Genomic DNA, 23024 nt, shown 5'->3' on the forward strand with positions numbered 1-23024 from the left:
TTTGAAGAGTGTAAAGTAAGTTTATTGTGAGAAGACAGAAGAAAGAGGCCTGCAACTATAGGATTTTTAAGTTTTATATAGTATACATCTTCTCTATAAAGAAATAGTCCTCAAGGGTCTTTAATACTTTCCAGGTTCTTTCTGAAGACAGCTGAGACAAGACTTGACAGAAAAAGACAGGCCAGACCACATTATAACTTAGGCAGAGATCTGTGACATCTCTCCAGCTCCCTTTATTACCTCTCTTTTGGAAGGTCTTGTAAGAGGCAGAAAAGGAGAAAAACATGAGATATCATAACATCCGGTCAATTAATTATAACAACAAAAGGAAGTAAGTTGAGGGAGTACTACAGATGGCAGAGGCAATACACAAAAAGGAATAGCTTCAGACATAAAGGAGTGTTTCAGCTCACTCAACTATGTTCCTTTGAAACATTCCAGGAGGCCAAACAACTAATTCCAAACACAGCCTTCTGGATGTAGTAGCCAGAAGTATGCATTTCAGCTTCATGATCTATTCAGCGATTTCTCAAAGTTAGTCTTACACATTTTAACTATGCTCCCAGCTGGTAACACAAACCCACAACTATTTCTCAAAATATGTTATAATTCCAGATGTACAGCCCCAAAATATATAAAGCACTCAGGTGTAAAAAGAGCTTTACAGTTTTACTTGGCTTATCCTAATGAATACTGACATGGACTTTAATGTTAATACATGCAAACTAACTTAGATTGGATGGTCGAGATTCCTTAAAATATCTGGAACCTGTGACTAGCAATACAAACAACAGGGGTTTTGATTATCAATCAAGACACAGGAGAATTACAAACACAATTAAATAAAGACTGTAAAGGAAGTAACAAACGAAAAAGCAGACAAGATGTTAGGACATACAGAAAGAAGACTGAACAATAACGTCATTGTACTGCAAAGAGCAGTGGTGATTTTTTTTTCCAGAACTATGGAGAAGGCTGAAAAATGAAGTAGTATTCAGAAGAGAAAAATCACAGAAGAGTAAGGCTATAGCAAGAGTAGGAGGAATGACTGAGATTATTCCATTGTGGTATTTTTTTCCCCAGACACGTATCAGTGTATATAGAAGAGCATTTAAACCACTAAGGTAAAGTATTTTATAATGTTAATTGACAGAATTAAGCTAAACTGTGCACTCTGCATTATACCCTCCTTATTTACCCACGTGTGTATCATTGAACTTTTATTCACACTTCTTCTTCATTGGCTGAGCTCCAGGCTAAAAAAAGTTCACTTTCAAAAAGAAAGCTTTTTTAAAAAGAAAAAAATATTTTTTAACAAGATATATTCTGCTAGTTATCTGAAAACTTGCTTAAGCAAGTGAGCTCAAGTGCTAAATCAAGTTAAAGCATTTCACTTTGCAGACAGGCAAATTTAAGTGATCAGATACATACCACAATTTTCTAATCAGCAGCCTCACAGCAAGAGCTCAGTTTCCTCACCGATTCAGACTACCACAGCCTGCCTTACATAGGTGGCCTCTTTAGAACATTATTTTTTCAGAAAGCCCACAAACCCCTGATTTTAAGTAGGCAAAATATTTTGCTATGAGTTCATACAATAGTTTAGTGGATTTATAGTTCAGAATGTAAACAAACTGGCATACAACTCTTCTGAAACAGACTTTGAGACTATAAAGACTATCACAGCCTAATTCAGCATATTATACCAGTTTCTCAAAAAAAGAAAGCAGTATTTTCAGTGATGTTTATAACCTTAATTTGCAAATCTAGACATTTTGCATAAATTTGTATTACCATTTCTTCCATACTCCGCATGTTTTTCAAAAGCCAAGTTTATTCAACTATCATTTCTGATGATGCTAGGACACATCTTCAACTACATATATACTAAAAGCAATTTAAGAACTCTTTGAAGTATTTCAGTCACTCCACTGAATACTACCCTTAAGGTTTTTTACCAGAGAGTTTTTCATCACCTTGTTTTCTGCAAGTCACTAGTCTATAACTACTAGAAAGTGTGGGTTGCAAAACAGAGAGGAATTAAATTGAGCTGATTAACATGCAAGTAATGCATAAATTTTAATGAGTGCTGCTTTTGTGCCCTCCTATGTGCCTTGTGTAGCCTTATTCTCATGTTTTTAACTGCAAGACCACCATGCACTCAAAAATATTATTAAAAGCACAGTTCAAAAATCAGTTAAGACATCAGTTATTCAAGAGCCACTAATAAAAACATTAAGTAATATTGAACTCATCCATCTGATATATGAAAGCAACACTACAGATTAGAGTTTGAAGCACTGACATCCATGCACCTTCCCCAAAACATAATTCAGTTGATTGTGAGACTTTATTCAAAGTATTCTCTAAGTATTTTTTAAAGTAATTCTATTTTTCTAGCTATTCTCATCACTAGATTTATCTTCTCCTGTAAGCTTGCTTCTCACTTCATGAAAATACTTTTTAAAACCAATATCTAAAACATTCAATGCATAGAATCACAGAATAGTTAGGATTAGAAAGGACCTTAACATCATCTAGTTCCAGCCCTCCTGCAATGGGCAGAGACACCTCGCACTAAACCATGTCACCCAAGGCTCTGTCCAACTCAGCCTTGAACATCGTCAGGGATGGAGCATTCACAACTTCCCTGGGCAACACATTCCAGTGCCTCACCACCCTCACAGTAAAGAACTTCTTCCTTATATCCAATCTAAACTTCCCCTGTTTAAGTTTTAACCCGTCACCCCTTGTCCTACCACTACAGTCCCTAATGAAGAGTCCCTCCCCAGCATCCCTATAGCCCCCCTTCAGTTACTGGAAGGCTGCTATGAGGTCTCCATGCAGCCTTCTCTTCTCCAGGCTGAACAGCCCCAACTTTCTCAGCCTGTCTTCATACGGGAGGTGCTCCAGTCCCCTGATCATCCTCATGGCCCTCTTCTGGACTTGTTCCAACAGTTCCATGTCCTTCTTATGCTGAGAACACCAGAACTGTACACAATACTCCAAATAAGGTCTCATGAGAGCAGAGTAGAGGGGCAGGATCACCTCCTTCGACCTGCTGGTCACGCTCCTTTTGATGCAGCCCAGGATACGGCTGGTTTCAGGGCTGCCAGTGCACACTGCACCGGATCACGTTTAGCTTCTCATCAATCAACATCCCCAAGTCCTTCTCCTCAGGGCTGCTCTGAATCTCTTCTCTGCCCAACCTGTAGCTGTGCCTGGGATTGCTCCGACCCAGGTGTAGGACCTTGCACTTGGCATGGTTAAACTTCATAAGGTTGGCATCAGCCCACCTCACAAGCATATCAAGGTCTCTCTGGATGGCATTCCTTTCCTCCGGTGTATCAACTGAACCACACAGCTTGGTGTCATCGGCAAACTTCCTAAGGGTGCACTCAATCCCACTGTCCATGTCACTGACAAAGATGTTGAACCAACAGACCGGTTCCAACACCGATCCCTGAGGGACATCACTTGTTACTTGTCTTCAGCTGGATATTGAGACATTCACCACAACTCTTTGCGTGCGGCCATCCAGCCAGTTCTTTATCCACCGAGTGGTCCATCTATCAAATTGATGTCTCTCCAATTCAGAGACAAGGATGTCATGCGGGACAGTGTCAGACACTTTGCACAATTGCAGGTAGATGATGTCAACTGCTCTACCCCTGTCCATCAGTTCTGTAGCCCCATCATAGCAGGCCACCAAATTGGTCAGGCAGGATTTCCCCTTAGTGAAGCCATGCTGGCTGCCACCAATCACCTTGTTGTTTTTAATTTACCTTCGCATGCTCTCCAGGAGAACCTGCTGCAAGATCCTGCCAGGCACAGAGGTGAGACTGACTGGTCTGTAAGCCCCTGGGTCATCCATTTTCCCCTTCTTGAAAATGGGGGTTGCATTTCCCTTTTTCCAGCTGTCAGGAACTTCACCTGACTGCCATGATTTTCAAATATGATGGACAGTGGCTTACCAACTTCACTCGCCAGCTCCTTCAGGACCACAGACAGATTTCATCAGGTCCCATCATGGACTTGTGCATGTTCAGGTTCTTAAGATGGTCTCGAACCAGATCCTCTCCTATAGTGAGCCTAAGGTCTTCATTCTCACAGTCCCTGCGTCTGCCTTCCAAGACTTGGGTGGTGTGGTCAGAGCACTTGCCAGTGAAGACTAAGGTAAAGAAGTCATTAAGAACCTCAGCCTTCTCCAAATCCAGGGTCATAATTTATTTCTAAGTATTTCATTTTACACAAATTAAAGTCAAATTAGTTATAAGGAACACTACTGCAATTCACCATCAAGTATAAAACCAATAAATAAATCCACATACAGCTGACCCAGAGTTATATTTTCAATAATATCAGTATCTCCTTGAAAGCGAAGCACATTATAATAAAGCATTCTATGATTTAATGAAGAAAAAAAAGTTTAATTAATTATGAAGGTATACGCTGCTCTCATCTCTTATTTCCAGTGCTAGACCTTAACATTAGTGTTTTTAAAGTCCTCAAAAGCACCTCACATTCAAGTTAATTAACATGTCAGTGAAAATAATGAATATGTATGTGATGAAGCTAATAGTGCTTTTAATATATAAGAACATTTTAATGTTCTGATTTCTGAAGATGAATTGAGAGGTAATGATGACTGTAATCTCTCACCTATATCAAGATATTATCAGTTCTCAGTTAAGCAAATCCAGTCCAGTTCAGACCTTTGAGAATGCTTGTGTCAAAGTTTTATTGGCATCTACATACATGCTATGAAACAACTTATCTTACATTTCTCTGTAGCCTAAAAAAAAAAAAGAAAAAAAAAAGAGAAGGATGAAAAAAAGAAAGCCTCTCCCTGATTTCACCTAGAGTTTGATCAAATGAATTGCCTACTCAACATCAGTGTGAAGTACTGCTCACAATTATAAGACCAGAAAATTCAAAGCAGCAAGATGATTCTTTTCTCTCTATTAGGCCAGTGAACACAACTGCACCTACAGGTCTAAAAATGTAAAATTACAGAAAGCATATGCAATCCTGACTAAACCCTAGTATTTGTATTCAAGCTTAATTATCCTTGCAATCTATTTTTTTCATTTTATTAACACATTCTGCAGGCTTTTCAGTCCTTACCCTGCCCTAGATCCAAATTTTATCTTTCTCCTGTCACTCTTCATACATAAACAGTATATGGTCACAGCTCCCATTTCACTGAGGTAGTAAACATGAGAAATACTTATATTATGCATGAAAATGGAGCTGACCCCAGCCATTAGGGTTTACTGAAACCCAAGGATCTTTGTTCCATTATTAAGCCTGCCAGAAAAACATATGCAGCAAGTTAACACAAACTATTTCATGCACAAGTTCTATTTATAAAGTAATTTTTCCACCCTAGCTACCCAGCGTAATATGTATTTGTCATCATAGATACAAGTACTGCTTTCTCTCAAACAATGAAATGAAAAACAAGAGATGGCATCTTTCTCTACCACATAATACAGATGACCAAGTTTTATAACTCAAAAATTGCCAAGTTAGGGAAAGAACTTAATGTACATTTGATTCAACTATGTACAACTAAAATGATCAACCACAAAAACATGTCCCTGAAAGTTACCACAGTTACTTTTTCAGGAAAAGTAGAAAATAAGTTATTTTTAAATTGAAATGCAAGAGATCATTGAGGTTAAAAAAACCAAACATACAAACAAAACCAAAAAATAACACAACAAAACAAAAAACAGCTCAATTCATATTTAGTGCTCAATTTATTTACATTTACCTGCTTGTAAAAAGAACAAAGAAAACCAAAATTATCTCTTCCTATGTGACAAATTCAAATAAAATGGGAACTATATCATGCTTCAAAGAAGGCTTTACATTAAATATAGTGTTCACAACCTTCAGCCATATAATACATCTGAAAAAATATTCATCCCAATTCTCTACGCAGCAGCATTTATAATTTAGCACTTCTAGTTCAAATATCATCGCATTACCTCACTGAGTTACTTTCAGATTGCTGAATGTTTTGAAAAAATTACTTTAGGGACACAGCAATAGCTCAAAATAAAACTAGTTTTGGAATCGCAAATCTTCTTGCCTCCCTTCCTCATTATTCTATAATCAAAACCAGAGGGAAAGAGAAGCTGTCTTTTTAAAATTGAAACCATTAATAACAATGCTGGCTAACTGAATGGGTGCCAAGCTGAGATAAACTGACATTTGAAAACAAAACAGACCCATTTTAGCTTTTATGTTACAATACATATATTAGAAGAATTAGAGGGCTACAGTCTTAATAATCTGCACAAGAGATAACACCTTTATCAAAAGTACTTCTGAGATGCAATAAAGGAGGTGACATTTGTTATTTTTGGTTAAGTATTTAAAATTAGAATTATTTTAAAAGAAAACAAACATCTGTGTTCTAAAACAGGTTTACAAAAATGCATTATTCTTCAGCTGGCTCTACTTCTTCTAGCTCTTAGGAAAATATACTGTTAAATTTTGCAAAAAATTATATGCTTCTAATACCCGTCCATGTTTAAGCATTTCACAACATTAGATGAAAAGCTACTTGCTTTTCATGACTAATCAGATTATCTCAGAAAACAAAAAGTAGCTTCCTGTGCAAATTTTTTTTAAAAATAACAACAGTACAGATAGTGTACCTATGTCTCTATTTTATATTTTAGTCAATATTCCGAGTAATCATATAATTCCAAGTTTCACCTATCAAATTCAACAATGAATTTGAACAACCAAACACAGCAAGATAAACTGGTGTAAAATCAAGAGACATTCTCACTCTTCAGAAGCAGAAGAGTGAAGAAACCAGAACTACAAGGTCAACAACTACTGGAGAAACCATCACTGCATACACTGCGTAACAAAAGTAGCAAATAGTAAGTAAAGACTATGATTTCTCCATTAATAGGAAGTTAGTTACTTTTATCATACCTTTATCTGCTGTCTTCTAAGCATTGCAAGTTCCCTCATATCTCGGAATGGCTGTAGTAAGTACTGGTAAAGCTCTGTGGTAGCTTCTGCAAGACTACCGTAGGCTTCATCTTCCATTTGATACAGTTCAAGCAGCTCTACCATGCTTTCAGTGTTCTTATGTCTTTCCAGAAGCTGTAGAAAAAGCATCAATTTTAATTAATGTATTAAAACATTCTTCCTAAAAGTGAGTCATTAAAAAAAATTTTTTTTTGCCTATCCTCTTGCAGTATATTCCCTCTTCCACAAAATCAGCAAACAAACGAAATCTTAACCCCAACCGACATCTTGAGCTTAGCCAGTCAAGTACGAGCACATCTCTGATAACCTGAACTCAAGATGTGCAGCACTCCTTTTGATCTTTTTGTTCAAAAAAATCCCTGGGAAGTATTAAATACAAACACAAAGCACAAAAAGCAGCCTAGTACTAGAATATGGTAATGTGGTAATCAGATATGCCACTTCCCATGTTTCCCACTTTCAGGTGTCAGGGGGTAAACAGAGGAAGGAGTGATAGGAAAGGAGACATAAGCAATGTCACCTTTTGATAATTTTGGGGGTTTGGGGGCTTTTTGCCTGCCTGTACTTTGGACCAACACAGTCCCATTGCATAGGTACAGCTCCACACATATACAGAAGAATCCATATGAAACAAAACAGTGATCTGCATTTCTGGTAATTTTGTCTTCTTGTTTATGATTTTAGCCTAGACAGTTCAGACATTAAATTTCAAATAAGATTATTATCTAAGGAAATTATCTAAGTATGATGCAAACAAAAAACCCCAAAACAAACAAAAAACCCCTTAAAATAATTTATGGTTTAATTCATATAAGAAAACACAACATCATCAAAATCTGTCCATTCCTTCCATTAGTTCTTATGAAGCAAAAAAATTCATCTGTGCAAATTTGCTACACTGTATGTTATTAATTTGCATCTACTTGGGGCATTTGTCTGGGCAGACCTCACATGCTGCTGGAAATCTTCTACCATTTCTGAAAAAATATTCAACCATTTAACAAAAACTAATCTCATACAGAATTATGGAGTACTTGATGTCTTTAAAAGACAAGATTATATGAAATTAATTCCCTTCTTATGCAATCTTCAAACTTAAAGCCTCTTGTCCTTTATATATCATCTCAAAAGCATATATTCATAGTCCAAGTTTATTTAAACCTAACATAGATTAGGTACAATGTGGAAAAGCACATAGTATCTTCTGTCTGTTCATTCAAGTTGGATGCCAAGCCTACATGAAGTTCTCAGTATAGCCAACTGCATCAAGTACCATAAGTGGGAAACAAAAAAAGGGTACTGCTGATAAGAAATTGAAGGTTTGGTCAGCAGTTCTTTGACATCTGATTCGTTTATATCCCAGGACAGTTAACAGAAATCTTGATTACCATACTGTCTACTCAGTTTACTCCATTACATTTATATTACTATGCTGTAGTTCAGTTACATAACAAGGTAAGAAAAATTTTCTTTCTTCATAATGTAAAGTTCACTTCTGAAGACCCCTGTAACCTGGGCTCCCTTTGAAGCATTACAAGTCAACCAAGATTAGAGAGAGGATGCAGAGGAGAAAGTAGAACAGCTCGTGCTAGCTTTATTTATATGTTGCGCACTAAAATAATGGTCAGATGACAAGCCAGGAAGAGCTCTCCATCAACAAGGCTTAGTCAAGATGAAAGGTCTGGGAAAAATGTGTAAAACAGATTTGACATTCCTCAGTAGCATGAGATCATTTGTTGTATTACCTGAACAACTTCACCTAGGAAATTGTTCCTACTGCAAAGTCATTTGTAACTCCCTTTTGCTGTCTTTCAGCAGCACACAGTATTCTGTGGCGTTTGATTCTCACTCACACCATTGGGTGGCACACTGAGGCTTGCAGCCTGTAAAACTAACATTTTATGAACATACAGGGCTAAACACCCATAACAACCTGCAAGCAGAGGGACACAAGTCACTCGAGATGCCCTTGGTGTGAGCCCTAAGTACCTGTGGATTTCATGCATTATTCCAGTCCATTTGCAGTTCTAAACACACAGGCACCTTTCTCCGCAGCAATTCTTTCTTGTTATTAGTGCCTATAAACAGAGTTGCCTTTTAGTTGCCTATTTCAAGCCTTCTCCTACTTTCCCCTGCAGTACCAGAAAACTCTCTAGCAGTCCCAATGTTGTAATCATCCCTCTTTCAAGGCACTGAAAAACCAAACCTTTCTTCTCAAGGCACCCAATGCAAGAAGGGTCTCTATTATTAGCAGGAGCTCTACAGTACACAGTAATGTTCATTTCCTTTAGCTGCTCAGGCTATTAATACATTATTCAACAAATTCACACCTTTGTTTCATCATAAAGCCCTACTCTTCTACTAGGATACAAATTCTAGAGGGCAACAAAAAAATCAGAATCACAGAATGGTTACAATTCAAAAGGACCTTAAGATCATCTAGTTCCAACCCCCCTGCCATGGACAGGGACAACTCACGCAAGACCGTGTACCCAAAGCTCTGTCCAACTTGGCCTTGAACACTGCCACAGATGGAGCATTTACCACTTCTTTGGGCAACCCGTTCCAGTGCCTCACCACTCTCGCAGTAAAGAACTTCTTCCTAATATCTGACCTGAACTTTCCCTATTTAAGTTTAAACCCACTGCCTCTTGTCCTATCACTATAGTCCCTAATGACGAGCTCCTCTCCAGCACCCTTGTAGGCTCCCTTCAGATACTGGAAGGCAGCTATGATGTCTCCACGCAGCCATCTCTTCTCCAGGCTGAACAGTCTTAACTTTCTCAGCCTTTTTTCATATGGGAGATGCTCCACTTCCCTTATCATCCTCATGGCCCTCCTCTGGACTTGCTTCAACAGCTCCATATCTTTTTCATGAGGACACCAGAGCTGGATGCAGTACTCCAAGCTGCGTTTCATGAGAGCAGAGATATGATTCCCATGAGCTGACTTCAGAATGAAATTGATTATATTATTTTTTCTTCCCACCAAATGTTCAGCTTTGTTTTCATAAAAGAACATTTTCTCCTTAGCAGAGTGTGTATTTGGCCTGTGTCCACACACTGCAAACCTTGCACAAAGAAGGGTTTCAGGAGCAGCGTTGTAATACCTGCTAAATAAATGTATTCATTGTATGCAAATATTATTTTATTGAGACAGCTATTGGTAGAGCGACAGGATCACCTCCTTCGACCTGCTGGTCATGCTCCTTTTGATGCAGCCCAAGATACGGCTGGTTTCTGGGCTGCTGGCTCATGTTCAGTTTCTTACCAACTAACACCCCCAAGTCATTTTCCGCAAGGCTCCTCTGAATCTCTTCTTTGCCCAACCTGTAGCTGTGCCTGGGAATGTCCCAACCCAGGTGTAGGACCTTGCACTTCACTTTGTTGAACTTCACGAGGTTGACACTGGCCCACCTCTCAAGCGTGTCAAGAAGAAACTTATTAATCTCATTCCAGGAACAAAACAATACAATGCAGGGCATTCTTTTTCTTTACAGGCCATTTTTAAGGCCTATTTAATAGTCCTGATGCTCTGGAAGATAGTCACAACTTTGTGGAAGTTGGAGTTGAAGTGCCAGGAAATGAAGAATCACTGCAATTTTACAACCATCAGTATAGCACAAAGACATCTTAAGGACACTGAAAGCAAGTATCTACTTATAATTCGTTGGTTGTTCTGTAAAAATCCTCTCCATCGCTGGAAGCAGTATAGATAAAGTAATGAATTATCATTACATTCCTGCACATACAGAAAATATGTAAATGGGCACTGTTTCTGGTTCTATTCGGTGTGCTGCTGAGGTTACCCCAATCCTAACAGTAATCCTCAACTCCTTCAGAAATATCAAACTCAAAAACAAACAAAACAAAACAAAACAAAACAAAAAAAAATTAAAAACACCCACTACAATTGAGGGCAGGTCCTTCACACAGAATATACATATTCTTAAATTATTAACACAAGATAAGCACTCATTCTTTCTTCCTATGGTAATGAAGTTAATGATGCACACAGAATCCATTTCCTGCGACTAATGAGGACTTCTTTGCATGAAAACAGTGATGAAATTTCAGTCAAACTACAGTTGCCAGGAAATACATGACAAAACATGAAAACTGATTTGGAAAACAAAGAGTATCACCTTATTTGGTTTAGAGCAAAGACCAAAGAGCTATAGACTAGGAATGTTCTTCGAAACAGGTAGCAAGTTTACCAACCTTCAAGCACTGGTTACATACAACTTTATTATACCCATCAATCTATTAACATGTTCTTCTACAGGCTTATTCAGACATGGATGAGAAACATCCAAATATTAAACTTTTCTAAAAATTTTGCAAATGAGCTCAAACACACCGTGAAATTCTTTTGTCCTGTCAGATTAACACCATAAAACTGGTACCTCAAATTTCACTCAGGTGGAGTTACATGAAAGAAAGAAGAAACAGAAGTGTGAAAAAATACAGGTTTGGGAGAAAAAAAAAAAAACACCACCACAGAGAAATCATGATATGCATCTGAAATAATTGTTATGGTAAGTGCCAGGTGGCAAGAAGGCTAATGGCATCCTGGCTTACAACAGAAGTAGTGTGGCCAGAAGGATCATCCCACTGCACTTAGCATGGTGAGGACGCACCTCGAAAACTTACGCTCAGTTCTGGGCCCCTCACGCCAAAACAGACACAGATGTGCTGGAGTGTGTCCAAAGAAGGGGCAATGAAGCTGCTGAAGTGTCTGGAGCACATTATGAGGAACTGGGGTGGTTTAGTCTGAAGAAAAGGAAGCTGAGGTGGGGCACTATCGTTCTCTACAACTACTTGAAACAATGCTGTAGCAAAGCCGGTGTTGGGCTCTCTTCTTAAATAAGTGATAGGACAAAAGGAAATGGCCTCAGGTAGCCTCGGGAAAGGTTTGGGCTGGATATTAGAAAAAAATTCTTCACCGAAAGGGCTGTCAAGCATAGGAGCAGGCTGCCCAGGGAAGTGGTTGAGTAACCATCCCTGAAGGTATTTAAAAGATGTGTAGATGTGACACCTGGGGACATGGTTTAGTGGTGGACTTGGCAGTGTTACGTTAATGGTTGGACTCAATGATCTTTAGGGTCTTTTCCTACCTTAATGATTCTAAGGGGCACTACACTCTCTCACTTTTTGGAACTGATATGATTACCAATCGCCAAGTCTTCATCAGTATGGTGTGGCATGAACAGAAGACTGATAGCTTTGAGTGTGCTTCTACACAGAGCCTTGTAAGCCGGATGAGTCCAGGCTGCTTTATTACCATCAGTCCTGAAGGGGCACTGACACAGGCGACAGATCCGCACAGAGGACCTCTTCCCACTTTGCTCTATAAAGCAGTCAGATGGAAGCTTTCCTGTTCTGGATCAAAGCCAGCTGAAGCATTTTTTTAGTTGGCTGCCATCCAAACTGTATTCATGGTGCTGGATAACAATAACGCTAGGTCTAGTACAGAATCCACTGAATCAACAATGTCATAAGGCAAACCAAGATCCCCATAGACTCACAGCTAGTTTGTGTGAAAATATTCCAGTTTTCAAACAGGCAGTGTGAACAGACAATACACTATATAAGAAACATGAAAATTCAGCTGATACCTTTTAGTAAGATTGAGACATTGGTTAAGCTGGCCAAATGCCTAAACCAACCTGGTACTTTAAAACTACAGTTTTCAAGATGTTAGATTAAAATACATGAACAATTTTTGTGGCATGTTCTATGCCCCGCTTATGATTAAGTCTCAGCAAAGGCATTCAGGAATAGAGTTCATTTACTTCAACAGTTCAATATTAACTTTTTACTTTCACAAATTTTTAATTATATTATTTAAAGAAGTGGGTGGAGGAGGGTAGAGTAACATCCTGTACATGACTGACTAGTGCTATAACCATTGAATACAGCATGTATTTTAAGAATCATCTTTCACAGATGTTACATTGTTCACAACTAAATGAATCCATATATTTTAGGCAACTATTATGCAGATAGATTCTAACCAGCAGGAAACACTTTTTTTCTTTTTTTTTTTTTCAATTTAACAGCACATGTATTTGAACTATATAACAGACTAATTTCTCTTATTTCTGTCTTCAGTATTTTAAAAAATTGTATTTTATCTATAAAGATTTACAAGTATTACAGAAGGCAGGATAATTATGTGCAGGTTGATCTCAGTTGGGAGAACAGTCCAAAGCTTGATTTAATCACTGAAGAGTCAAGTTTAATATATCCTTTGCTCTTACTCTCAAAACTTTCCCCATTACTATTATTTTATGAAAGTACTGCAGTATGACACATACCTACTTTTAGCTAAAACAGGCTATGAAGATATTTTTCAGTGTCTTCCTAAGCCTTTTCATATTTTTTGATAGTAATTAAAGAATACCCCGTTTTCTTATGAATTCAGATTATTGGAAGCCTGATAGTAACACCTGACATTTCTAGGAAGAATTCTGAAGACTTTTATTTGAAGCAGCATATTTAATATCACAGGTAAAAGTCCAGTAGTGCAGATAAAATAGCTTTTAGATACTGCATCCCTTCTACTGAAGCAGGATCTTGAGAGTAAAATACCAAACCCTCAGGCTGATACATTTGCAATAGTCTGCAATGGGCTCCAGACAATGAGTTTCAAAAGAACTAAAGCTTTAAATGCAAAATCTTAGCAGCTGAATTTAGACTGCAATTTCCTGTATCAGAGCATGCTTAAAATGGTTTCTGTTCTCTCTCTTTTTAAGCTGTATTTAAGCAAACAAATGAAAAAAAATCTTTTTAAAAGGTCCTGGTAATGAGTAAGAGTCTCAACTATACCAAACCTGTACTGTGGGCAAGCTGCTTTTCTCTGTCTTACATGCAAGGTCCTGTATCTAAATGTCACCTGTTGAGGCTAAAAGATCAAGACTTGCTGGACATTCAGCTTCCTGTTTGCATGACTGCATTGCAATCAACAATGCTTACTTTTGCAGTATAAAAAGGCCTTTTGCATTATTGTAGCAAGTGAATGTCCCAGTACTGGACCAAAGCCTGACTCTCCAATACAGATCTAAAATATATTTTAATTTTGGGGCAGAAATCATCTACAAGAATACAGAGCTGGGACAGCATAAACAAATAAGGTAATACTGTCCAGCACCAGAGGTGTGGGAACCAGCACTACATCTGTCAAACCTCTTTAGATTAAAAGAAGATAAAAATAAGTGAATTCCATATTAAACTTATTTGAAACCACACAGCTTACAATTGGTACACAAAGCAATCAACCACCTACTGAGTGGACAAAAATGTCTGATTTTTTTCAGACAGGCTTCTGAAGATAGGAAATTGGATATGTACGCTGGTGCACTGCAAAGGTTATTGTCTGAACCAAGTTCAAAGTTTGCACTTACTCTAACAAACAAGCAGTAAACACACATGACACACACACAAACAAAAAAATAAAAAAATCCAAAAAAGATACTGGAAAGTGAAACATGGGGTGTTTGAAACATAAAAAAATAAAAAAAATCCCCATAATTCCTTAAGATGTGTCTTCTAGGCCTCTGAAGAACTACTCATATCAAGTGAGTGAGTGTACCTCAATGCATGTGTGCAGAGATGTATTGGCTGTAGGTGGCAAGGTTTTAGTAGTGGGGAGATCTACAGGGCTGGGATCTGTGAAAAGATGTCAGAAGCTTCCCGTATGCCTGACAGTGCCAATGCCAGCCAGCTTCAGGGCAGACCCACCCCTGGCCAACCCCATCAGCAACAGTGGTAGTGCCTCTGGAATAACGTGTTTAAGAAGGAGAAAAAACTGCTTCACAATAGCAGTCAGAGAGAGGAGTGGGTATATGTGAGAGCAACAACTCTACAGATACCTTCTTCACTCCTTCCACCAGTGAAGAAGGAAGAGAGGAGATGCTATATGCATAGGAGAAGAGACTCCTCTGCAGCGCCTGGCGCAGACCATGGTGAGGCAGGCTGTGCCCCTGCAGCCCACGGAGGTCCATGCTGGAGCAGATATCCACCTACATCCCATGGAGGACACTGCACCAGAGCAGGGGAATGCCTGAAGGAGACTGTGACCTCATGGGAAGCCTGCACCGGAGCAAGCTCCTGAGAGAACCTGTGGAAGAGGAGCCCATGCTGGAGCAAGGGAAGAGTGTGAGAAGGAAGGAACAGCAGAGACAACATGTGACGAACCAACCGCAGCCTCTGTTTCTTGTACCTCTGTGCCACTCAGGGGAAGGAGTCAGAGAAATAAGGAGTCAGGTTGTGCCCAGAAAGGAAGGAAGGTTTGGGTGAAAGCATTCTTAAGATGTGTCTTGTTTCTCATTACCCTGCTCTGGTTTGATTGGCAATAAATTAAACTAATTTCTCAAAGTCCAAACTGTTTTGCCTGTGATGGTAATCGCAGGTAATCCTGTCCTTATCTCAGTCCACAAGCCTTTCATCATATTTTCTCACTAGATCAGCTGAGAAAGGGTAGCAATAAAGTGGCTTTGGTGGGAACCTGGTGGCCAAAGTCAACCCACTACAAAAGAGCACACCAGGAGGCTGCACACTGCAGATTGCCTGGCCCCTCTTCACTCGTATCAGTTACCTTCATTTAGACTTACATTACTAATGTTATGTTGTAACTCCTAGGACAGTAACAATTACCCTTCTCAAGTTCACTTAACACTGCCTACCAAAACACACCTCATTTCAACACACTGCCTGTAATATAAGTCCATAGAAAAGGAAAAGAATTGAACTGGGTCATAAAAACTGAAGTAGTGCTTTAATGTAGCCAAGTGAGCCAGAACATTATTTCCAGGTATGCATCATTACTGAACAATGCAACTTCTCCCCTCCCACCCAAAATTCTAAATAGTCTCAGCAGAACTGTATGTATATACACATAAAACTTGCTGCGATATCACACGGCTCAAGCTTAAAGCTGCCAACTCTGACAGTAATATATGGCACACCAGATCTCTTCTGAAAGCTCAGGAGGGAGATGTCAACAATTAAAACCCATGCAACTCCTTTTCTCTAAGCAAAATATATGAGCAATATCATGGTAAAGTTGCTTTTATTTTAAGATGGTACTTGTCTGATCATTTTACCTTATGTGTGATGTGGCTGCGCCACTCCTGAGTTACACTATCATGCCAAACGAGTGTCTATAAAACCAAGTATTTAATTCAGTACATTACTCAGAATAGCATAGTCACAAATAAGCTGCAGAAATCACAGCAAACAAGGGCTAATTGCACAGAGGAGCTCATTGTACAGGAGTGCTAGCCTATTTTGTCTTGGTAACACAGACGTATTTGCATTGTAATGTAATGTAATTTGATGAATAAAATAGATCTGTTAACTATATTCCGAAGCAATTATGGGCATTCTACACCTCCTTCCCTTTGGAAAAATGGCAAAATAACTAAAAGATACAGTCACTAATGAATCACTAATCAGTTTGAACATGGTAACTCTGAACAAAAAGACTTCTAGGCAACACCTCACCCTGGAGGCTTGGCAAAGAGCTTATTTTACATATGCCCTAATGAGTTCTAAGTATTTTTTTTCTGCAGGAATCTGATTAAAAAAATACCCAAACCCAAAGCCAGAAGACTGACAACATACATTACATAAGTGTTCATGCTATGCCATAAAATATGCTACATTTTGGTCCACAGACTCTGTTCTGTGTTTCTGAACTATGTTATTAATCAGGAAAACATTCAAAAGCCTGTAAAAACTGACAACTGTGTCAACAACATTTACATACAATGAATACATTTATTTAGCAGGTATTACAATGCTGCTCTTAAAACCCTTCTTTGTGTAAGGTTTGCAGGAACACAGGCCAAATACATACTGTGTAAGGAGAAAATGTTCTTTTATGAAAACACAGGTGAACATTTGGTGGGAAGAAAAAAAAAATAATCAATTTCACTCTGAAATAAGCTCATGGGAATCATATCTCTGCTCTTGTGAGATGCAGCTTGGAGCACTGCGTGCAGTTCTGGTGTTCTCAAGACAAGAAGGACATGGAGCTGTTGGAACAAGTCCAGAGAAGGGCCATGAGGATGATGAGAGGGCTGGAGTACCTCCCGTACGAACACAGGCAGAGAAGGCTGCATGGAGACCTCATAGCAGCCTTCCAGTATCTGAGGGGGGCCTACAAGGATGCTGGAGAGCGGCTCTTAATCAGGGACTGTAGCCATAGGACAAGGGGCCATGGGTTTAAACTTAAACAGGGGAAGTTCAGGTTAGATAAAAGGAAGAAATTCTTTACTGTGAGGGTGGTGAGGCACTGGAACAGGTTGCCCAAAGAAGTGGTAAATGCTCCATCCGTGGCAGTGTTCAAGGCCAGGTTGGACAGAGCCTTAGAACACAGTCCAGAATGAGGCACCCCTGTTCACAGCAGGGGCTTTGAAACTAGATGATTTTAAGGCCCTTTCCAACCCAAACCATTCTATGACACTAGGATTCCCTATTAGCAACACTGAATTAGTATTTTTACCAATTTTACCATGCATTTAAGCATGGTAGCAGATATTCTCAAATGTCTGATAAACCTAACGTTTGACTTAAGAACCTAATTCAAAGAAGGTAAAGCGTTGTGACAATAACCAAATTCAAAGCATTGTAAGGATGAATTTACTTTTTAAAGCTTAGCTGAACTAACGGCTTGCTCCTATTGAAAGAGGACCTTCCCTTCTCCTCTTCTTTCTCTTTTTGTAACTCCACCCTGGTTCCTTGTTCCTTCTGCTCCCAAGTGCCCTCTTCTACCACTGCATTGGACTTGGTATTTCTCATACCCTTTAACAATATAACTGAGCATCTGGCAGAAAGCTGTTTCTGTGGTTTCTCTTGGTAATTTACTGAGGTTTACTGAGTTCAGTCAGCACACCACAAGGCCAGAGAAGCACAACAGGAAGGAATGCAAAGCTGAATGGTGGAGAACAGAGACAGGATCTCCCCTTTTCAGCACTAGCAAGCTGATGATCCAGTTCTTCAGCTCCCTTCAACAATGCAGATGATGAAACCACCTTTAAACCCTGGACAACTGCTGACATGGTAAATCAAATGGCCTTGTGGGTGATTTCTCAAGGCTGGTATAGTTCAACACGGTTTCAACCTCTGCAGCACATGACACAATAGTGAAATTATGGCGAGGCAGGTCTAAGAAGGAAACAGCATTTTGCATGACTAAACGTAATTTTAAAATTGTAATTTTAAATGTAATTTTAAAAGGTGTTCAGCTAAAATAGTGGGGGTTTTATTTAAAAGTTGAATATAACAGTCAATAAAGCCCAGCAGAACGATACATTTACAGTCCACTATTCATACAATGGTTCAGGTTGGAAAGGACCCTAAGATCATCTAGTTCCAACCCTCCTGCCACGGGTGGGCACCCAAAAGTTAAATAAATTACCAAAATCCTGGATCACTATTTTTCTTCTTACTTTAACAGCAAGTATCATGTAAATTACAAGTTGTTGTACTACTATTAAAGTTATTTAACATTTCAGGCAAAAGCCATTTATATTAGTATCAGGTGCACAGACTTTTAGCCTGAGGTGTTGATTTTGTTCTTTATTTTTCATGAAGAAATGAAAGAGAAAGCATACATAGTTTAAATGTTATGGCTAAATAAAATCCATGCCTGAAAAAGCAGCATGATAAAACACAGCTGGAACAAGACATATCACTTACCTATTAATAGAACTCTACCAGAATGGCTCCAATATTGCAAGTAGTTTAGGTTTTCTTAAACTCCTCCCATATACAGATTTTTTTCTGAATTATACTACTGAGAAGTGACAAAATCGTACAATTTAAAATTCTGACATCTGATGATTATAAATATCATATTACTGAAGGCTGAAGAACTTGGGCTCTGAAGCCCAGTAATATTTGTAGAAAAACTATAAACTTTCAGAAACTTCTAACTGATCTACAGATTTTCTTCCTCAAAAGTTTCACAACTGAATATATTCAGAGTTTGTTTGTTTCTTGGTCCGTCTCTTCCCCTCCACCCCCCCCAATTGCCTTAAAACACATATAAAGCCCAGAGCATTATTTAAAGTTTAGGTTTGGTTTGGTTTTAAGAATAAAAAAGAAAAATAGACGAAAAAGAAAAAAGCTCTAATCAAAATGAATTCTATTTTAATCATAGGGTTCAGCTAGAAAACCCAGAAAGGTTCCTGCTAATATAATAATCTATGATTCTAATTTACTGAAAAATCTTCTGCAATACTCTCTCCCTAAAGTAATTCATGATGCAATGCTGTTACATGTAAAGTTGTGCTACTACTAATTTTAGATGACCCACATAAATTGTTTGCAAGTCATCACAAACAAATGCTAATTGATTATTTAAAAAAAAAAAAAAATTTTTCAAAGGAAAAAAAGCCCATCCAATTCCCTCACACCCATATCACAGATAGAAGGTTATATAAACATTTGTCTAAAATACATTTTGCAAAGTATTATAACAATGAAAATTCAGTTTACGTATGTGTGAAGTTAGAGGTACTCAACTTACTTTCAGAAAAAAAAAAAAAAAAACAAACCAAACACAAAAGGAGCCCACCAAGCATTCAGATTTGCCTGAATGAGTAATGACTTTCTGCCCCATATGTAACAAAAAAAAAAAAAAAAAAAAAATCAATATATTTGGTAACTCCTACTATATAAATACAACCAAAAGAAAAGGATAGAAGGGAAACCCAAAAATCAGGTCTTACTAGTAAAAGGTTTTTAACTGAAAACAACCTCTGCTGAAATGTTTGCAACTGGTGAGCGGAGATACACCACCAGCATTCTATTTAGGCCTACTCTGAATGGCTCCAGATGATCACTTTCAGTAACTACCTTGTCAGGGAAGCTATCTTCACATCAAAGCACCTTTCTGCCTACAACTAGAAGAGTTATCCAAAAGGAAAATCCAAACTGCATAAATGAGCTTCTAATAAAAAGTTACTAATAATAACAGACACAGTTGATAAGCAAAAGCCAATAAATAAGGGGACATTTCAAGTTAACATCTACTACTGTGTGTTAAAATTCTTCATGAAGTTTTCAGTCAAACTAATAATGGTTTGGTTTACATTTCAGGCCTGAATTCTCAAGAAAATGGAAATTGGGCAAGTTTCAACAACAAACTAATTAAAACAAAACCACATTTCCCACATTTCCCTTATTAATTTATACAGTTTATGACTGGAAGATACTATGAGATCATCCAATCTCCTGCCCAACAAATTTGGACTATTTTCTTTGGTTTTACAATCCTGTTTCAAGTTATGTGAGGGCTTCACGAATTATTCTTAAAGACTAACACACATTCTAGCAAATGTCACCACCAGATTTATGATGAGATCATACTATTACTTCCTGCAAGGCCATAACAATTATGTCTTCATCATTCCTAAAACATTCCTGCATGTTTGCTATTAAACAGCACTGGTCTTAGAGCTTAGATTGATTTTCAGTGAACTATCCAAGATCTTTGTTCTGAATGGTTACAGAGATGTTAGTACAATGCAAGATATATGAACATATATATGCAAGATATACATATATGCAAGACAGATGTATTTCTGGCCAATCCTGCACATTCCAGTTGCCCAAAATTGCAAAACATTCTACGTGCAGCTTCCTCTACAGAGTTCAATGCAGCTTCCTCTACAGAGTTCAATACATATTTATTTGTTCCTCTTGCTTTTGTATGATACTAAAACAAACAAACAAACAGCAAAAATATGAATGCACCAAATGCTACTAGTTGATTCTTCTCCGGAGAACTTAAAAGGAGGAAGTGGATTGAGCCTATTTAGAAGATATTCTCAACCGTTAAAGCAACAGGCTCAACATCCCACAATCCCACTTTATTTTACTGCCTATTTAGCAGATAACAGTCTTGAGCAACAGCTCAGATACAGATATGCAACATCACTAAGTCAATACGCATCTCTAAAAAATATCATCATTCTTCTTTCCTCTCTTCCTATCCTAGCTTCCTTCTGTCTACCATCTTCCCTATGGCTATATTTTAATCTCTTGAAAGGATAAAAAAGTTTTGCAGATGGAACTACAGTTGGACCAAGTCCTCACCTCAATCAAAGTTCTCTTCAGGAACAGCAATATTCCAGTGGACTGCAATGGCATGCTTTTACTAATTAAAAAAAGAATGTTACAAGTACCTCTTAAAAGAGGGGGAAAAAAAAAAAAGTAAGAGCAGCCATTTCTGCAAACCTCTGCTTTTCAGTGCCTTCTTCAACTGTGGTACCAATATTTACATACAAAAAGAATATAAAATTCATTGACCATCTGTAAGCAGTGTTTTGTCATATTATAGAAATGTAAAAAGATTAAATTATTAGAATAAATCTGTTTTTAAATTCTAAACTTGGCTGGGTAATACTATCTCAGCCAGAAATGGAGACAAAAAGAGATGTTACTGGATTAATAAAGTAGTTTTAAAAGGTGCTGACTTGCAAGTAGGACATTCAATTGAAGAGAAAGAAAACCATGCTGGAAAATTTGGGAAAGAAATATTCAAACAAAGGTAAACACAAAGGAAAGACATCCCCCCAAAAAAGAGAAAAGCTAAGAAATTAAATGAGCTGTGAATCTCAAGAAGCACAATACATTACAGAATGTTTATTACATTCCTTATTACCTGGCCTTGAATGCTTCCAGGGATGGAGCATTCACAACTTTCCTGGGCAGCCTGTTCCAGTGCCTCACCACTCTCACAGTAAAGAACTTCCTCCTTACACCTAACCTGAATTTCACCTGTTACTGAAGATACTGAAGGCTGCTATGAGTACTCCACATCTTCCAGTAGTATGACATGTCATCATGAAGTGTTTTCACTTGTAACATAGATTTATCTAGACAGGACACAATTCAGACACACACTGAAACTCTGAAAACAAAATATTCATGTGACTTAGACTTTTATTATTTGCCAAAAAGGAGATGGGGAAACTACTCCACATTTACTTACTACTGAGTTTGATGCTTCCAGAATGAGTCAGGTGTGAACTTCCAGTGCACAAAATGATGAGCCTTTCAAATATTTGTTAATTTAGGACTAGTTCATAACAACCCAAAATAACCGTTAGTAACTCCAGCTGCAAATTAGATAAATAAAAAGATGATGGCTGACAAAGATAAACACTGAGAAAACACTCTATTTAGGACAGCAACAGAAGTCCTAGCCAGAGTGCGAGTATCATGTAGGCATATCCTAAGAACCTACTTGCCTGTGCTACAGAGCATGCCCTACAGGTGCTGATGTATTTTTGTTAGTAGCAATTTACAGCACTGGTGCAATACTTAAATAGGCTATTTACAAAGCATTTAGAAGCGAATCAAAACCATTTTACTGGAAACAAGCATTCACACCTACAAATAATGAGTATGTAAAAAGCAGCATTCAAACTAAATAGCTTAAAATTCCAGAATGCTCAGCATTAGTCTTAACTCTACTCCATTCATACCAACAGAAAAAAAAAGACTCAAATAATATCTTATTTTCATCCTATGTACTCCCGAAGTTAAACATGAACAGGTGTTCTCTACTGAGATACCTCATATATCTTCTAAATTCCACTTTTCTTTGCTACTTGCATAGAAAGGTGTTACATTGGCTTTGATGGAAATGCTACTGCTGGCAATTTTTTGTGTTACTAGAACACTGAATATTTTTTGTGGTGTTTTATATTATTTACTTTTCAATTATTTTCGAGTTAGATGTTGAATATCTCTTTAAATCACATTGTGCCTAGCACTAAATCACAGAACAGCAACAGGTCATCCTACCTTTGGAAAATTTGCATTTCTGGTACAGTGCCTCACTACGTACCACATACACATTTATTTTAGAACTGAATGCACATGACCAAAAGCAATTCTCCTAATTACCGAGATGATCCTGGCTATTGTCTTTCACTAAAATATTAGGACAGATTCAACAAAACAAAATAACCTATGGATATTATT

The 23024-nt window shown here is 38.0% G+C and overlaps 1 protein-coding gene across 2 annotated transcripts in view; it reads right to left on the bottom strand.

The window, feature by feature from the left end:
• JMY (junction mediating and regulatory protein, p53 cofactor) overlaps positions 1-23024 on the bottom strand; it is a 68831-nt gene that overhangs the window by 40011 nt on the left and 5796 nt on the right. For both annotated transcript variants that reach the window (XR_013958838.1, XM_080638784.1), the window contains exon 2: positions 6961-7134. Coding sequence is in view for 1 of the 2 variants with exons in the window: in XM_080638784.1 (XP_080494910.1) it covers positions 6961-7134 (174 nt within the window). In the remaining variant the exon portion in view is untranslated. The remainder of the gene's footprint in view (positions 1-6960; positions 7135-23024) is intronic.

The sequence above is a fragment of the Psittacula echo genome (assembly GCF_963264785.1).
Source record: "Psittacula echo genome assembly, chromosome: Z".
NCBI lineage: Eukaryota > Metazoa > Chordata > Aves > Psittaciformes > Psittacidae > Psittacula > Psittacula echo.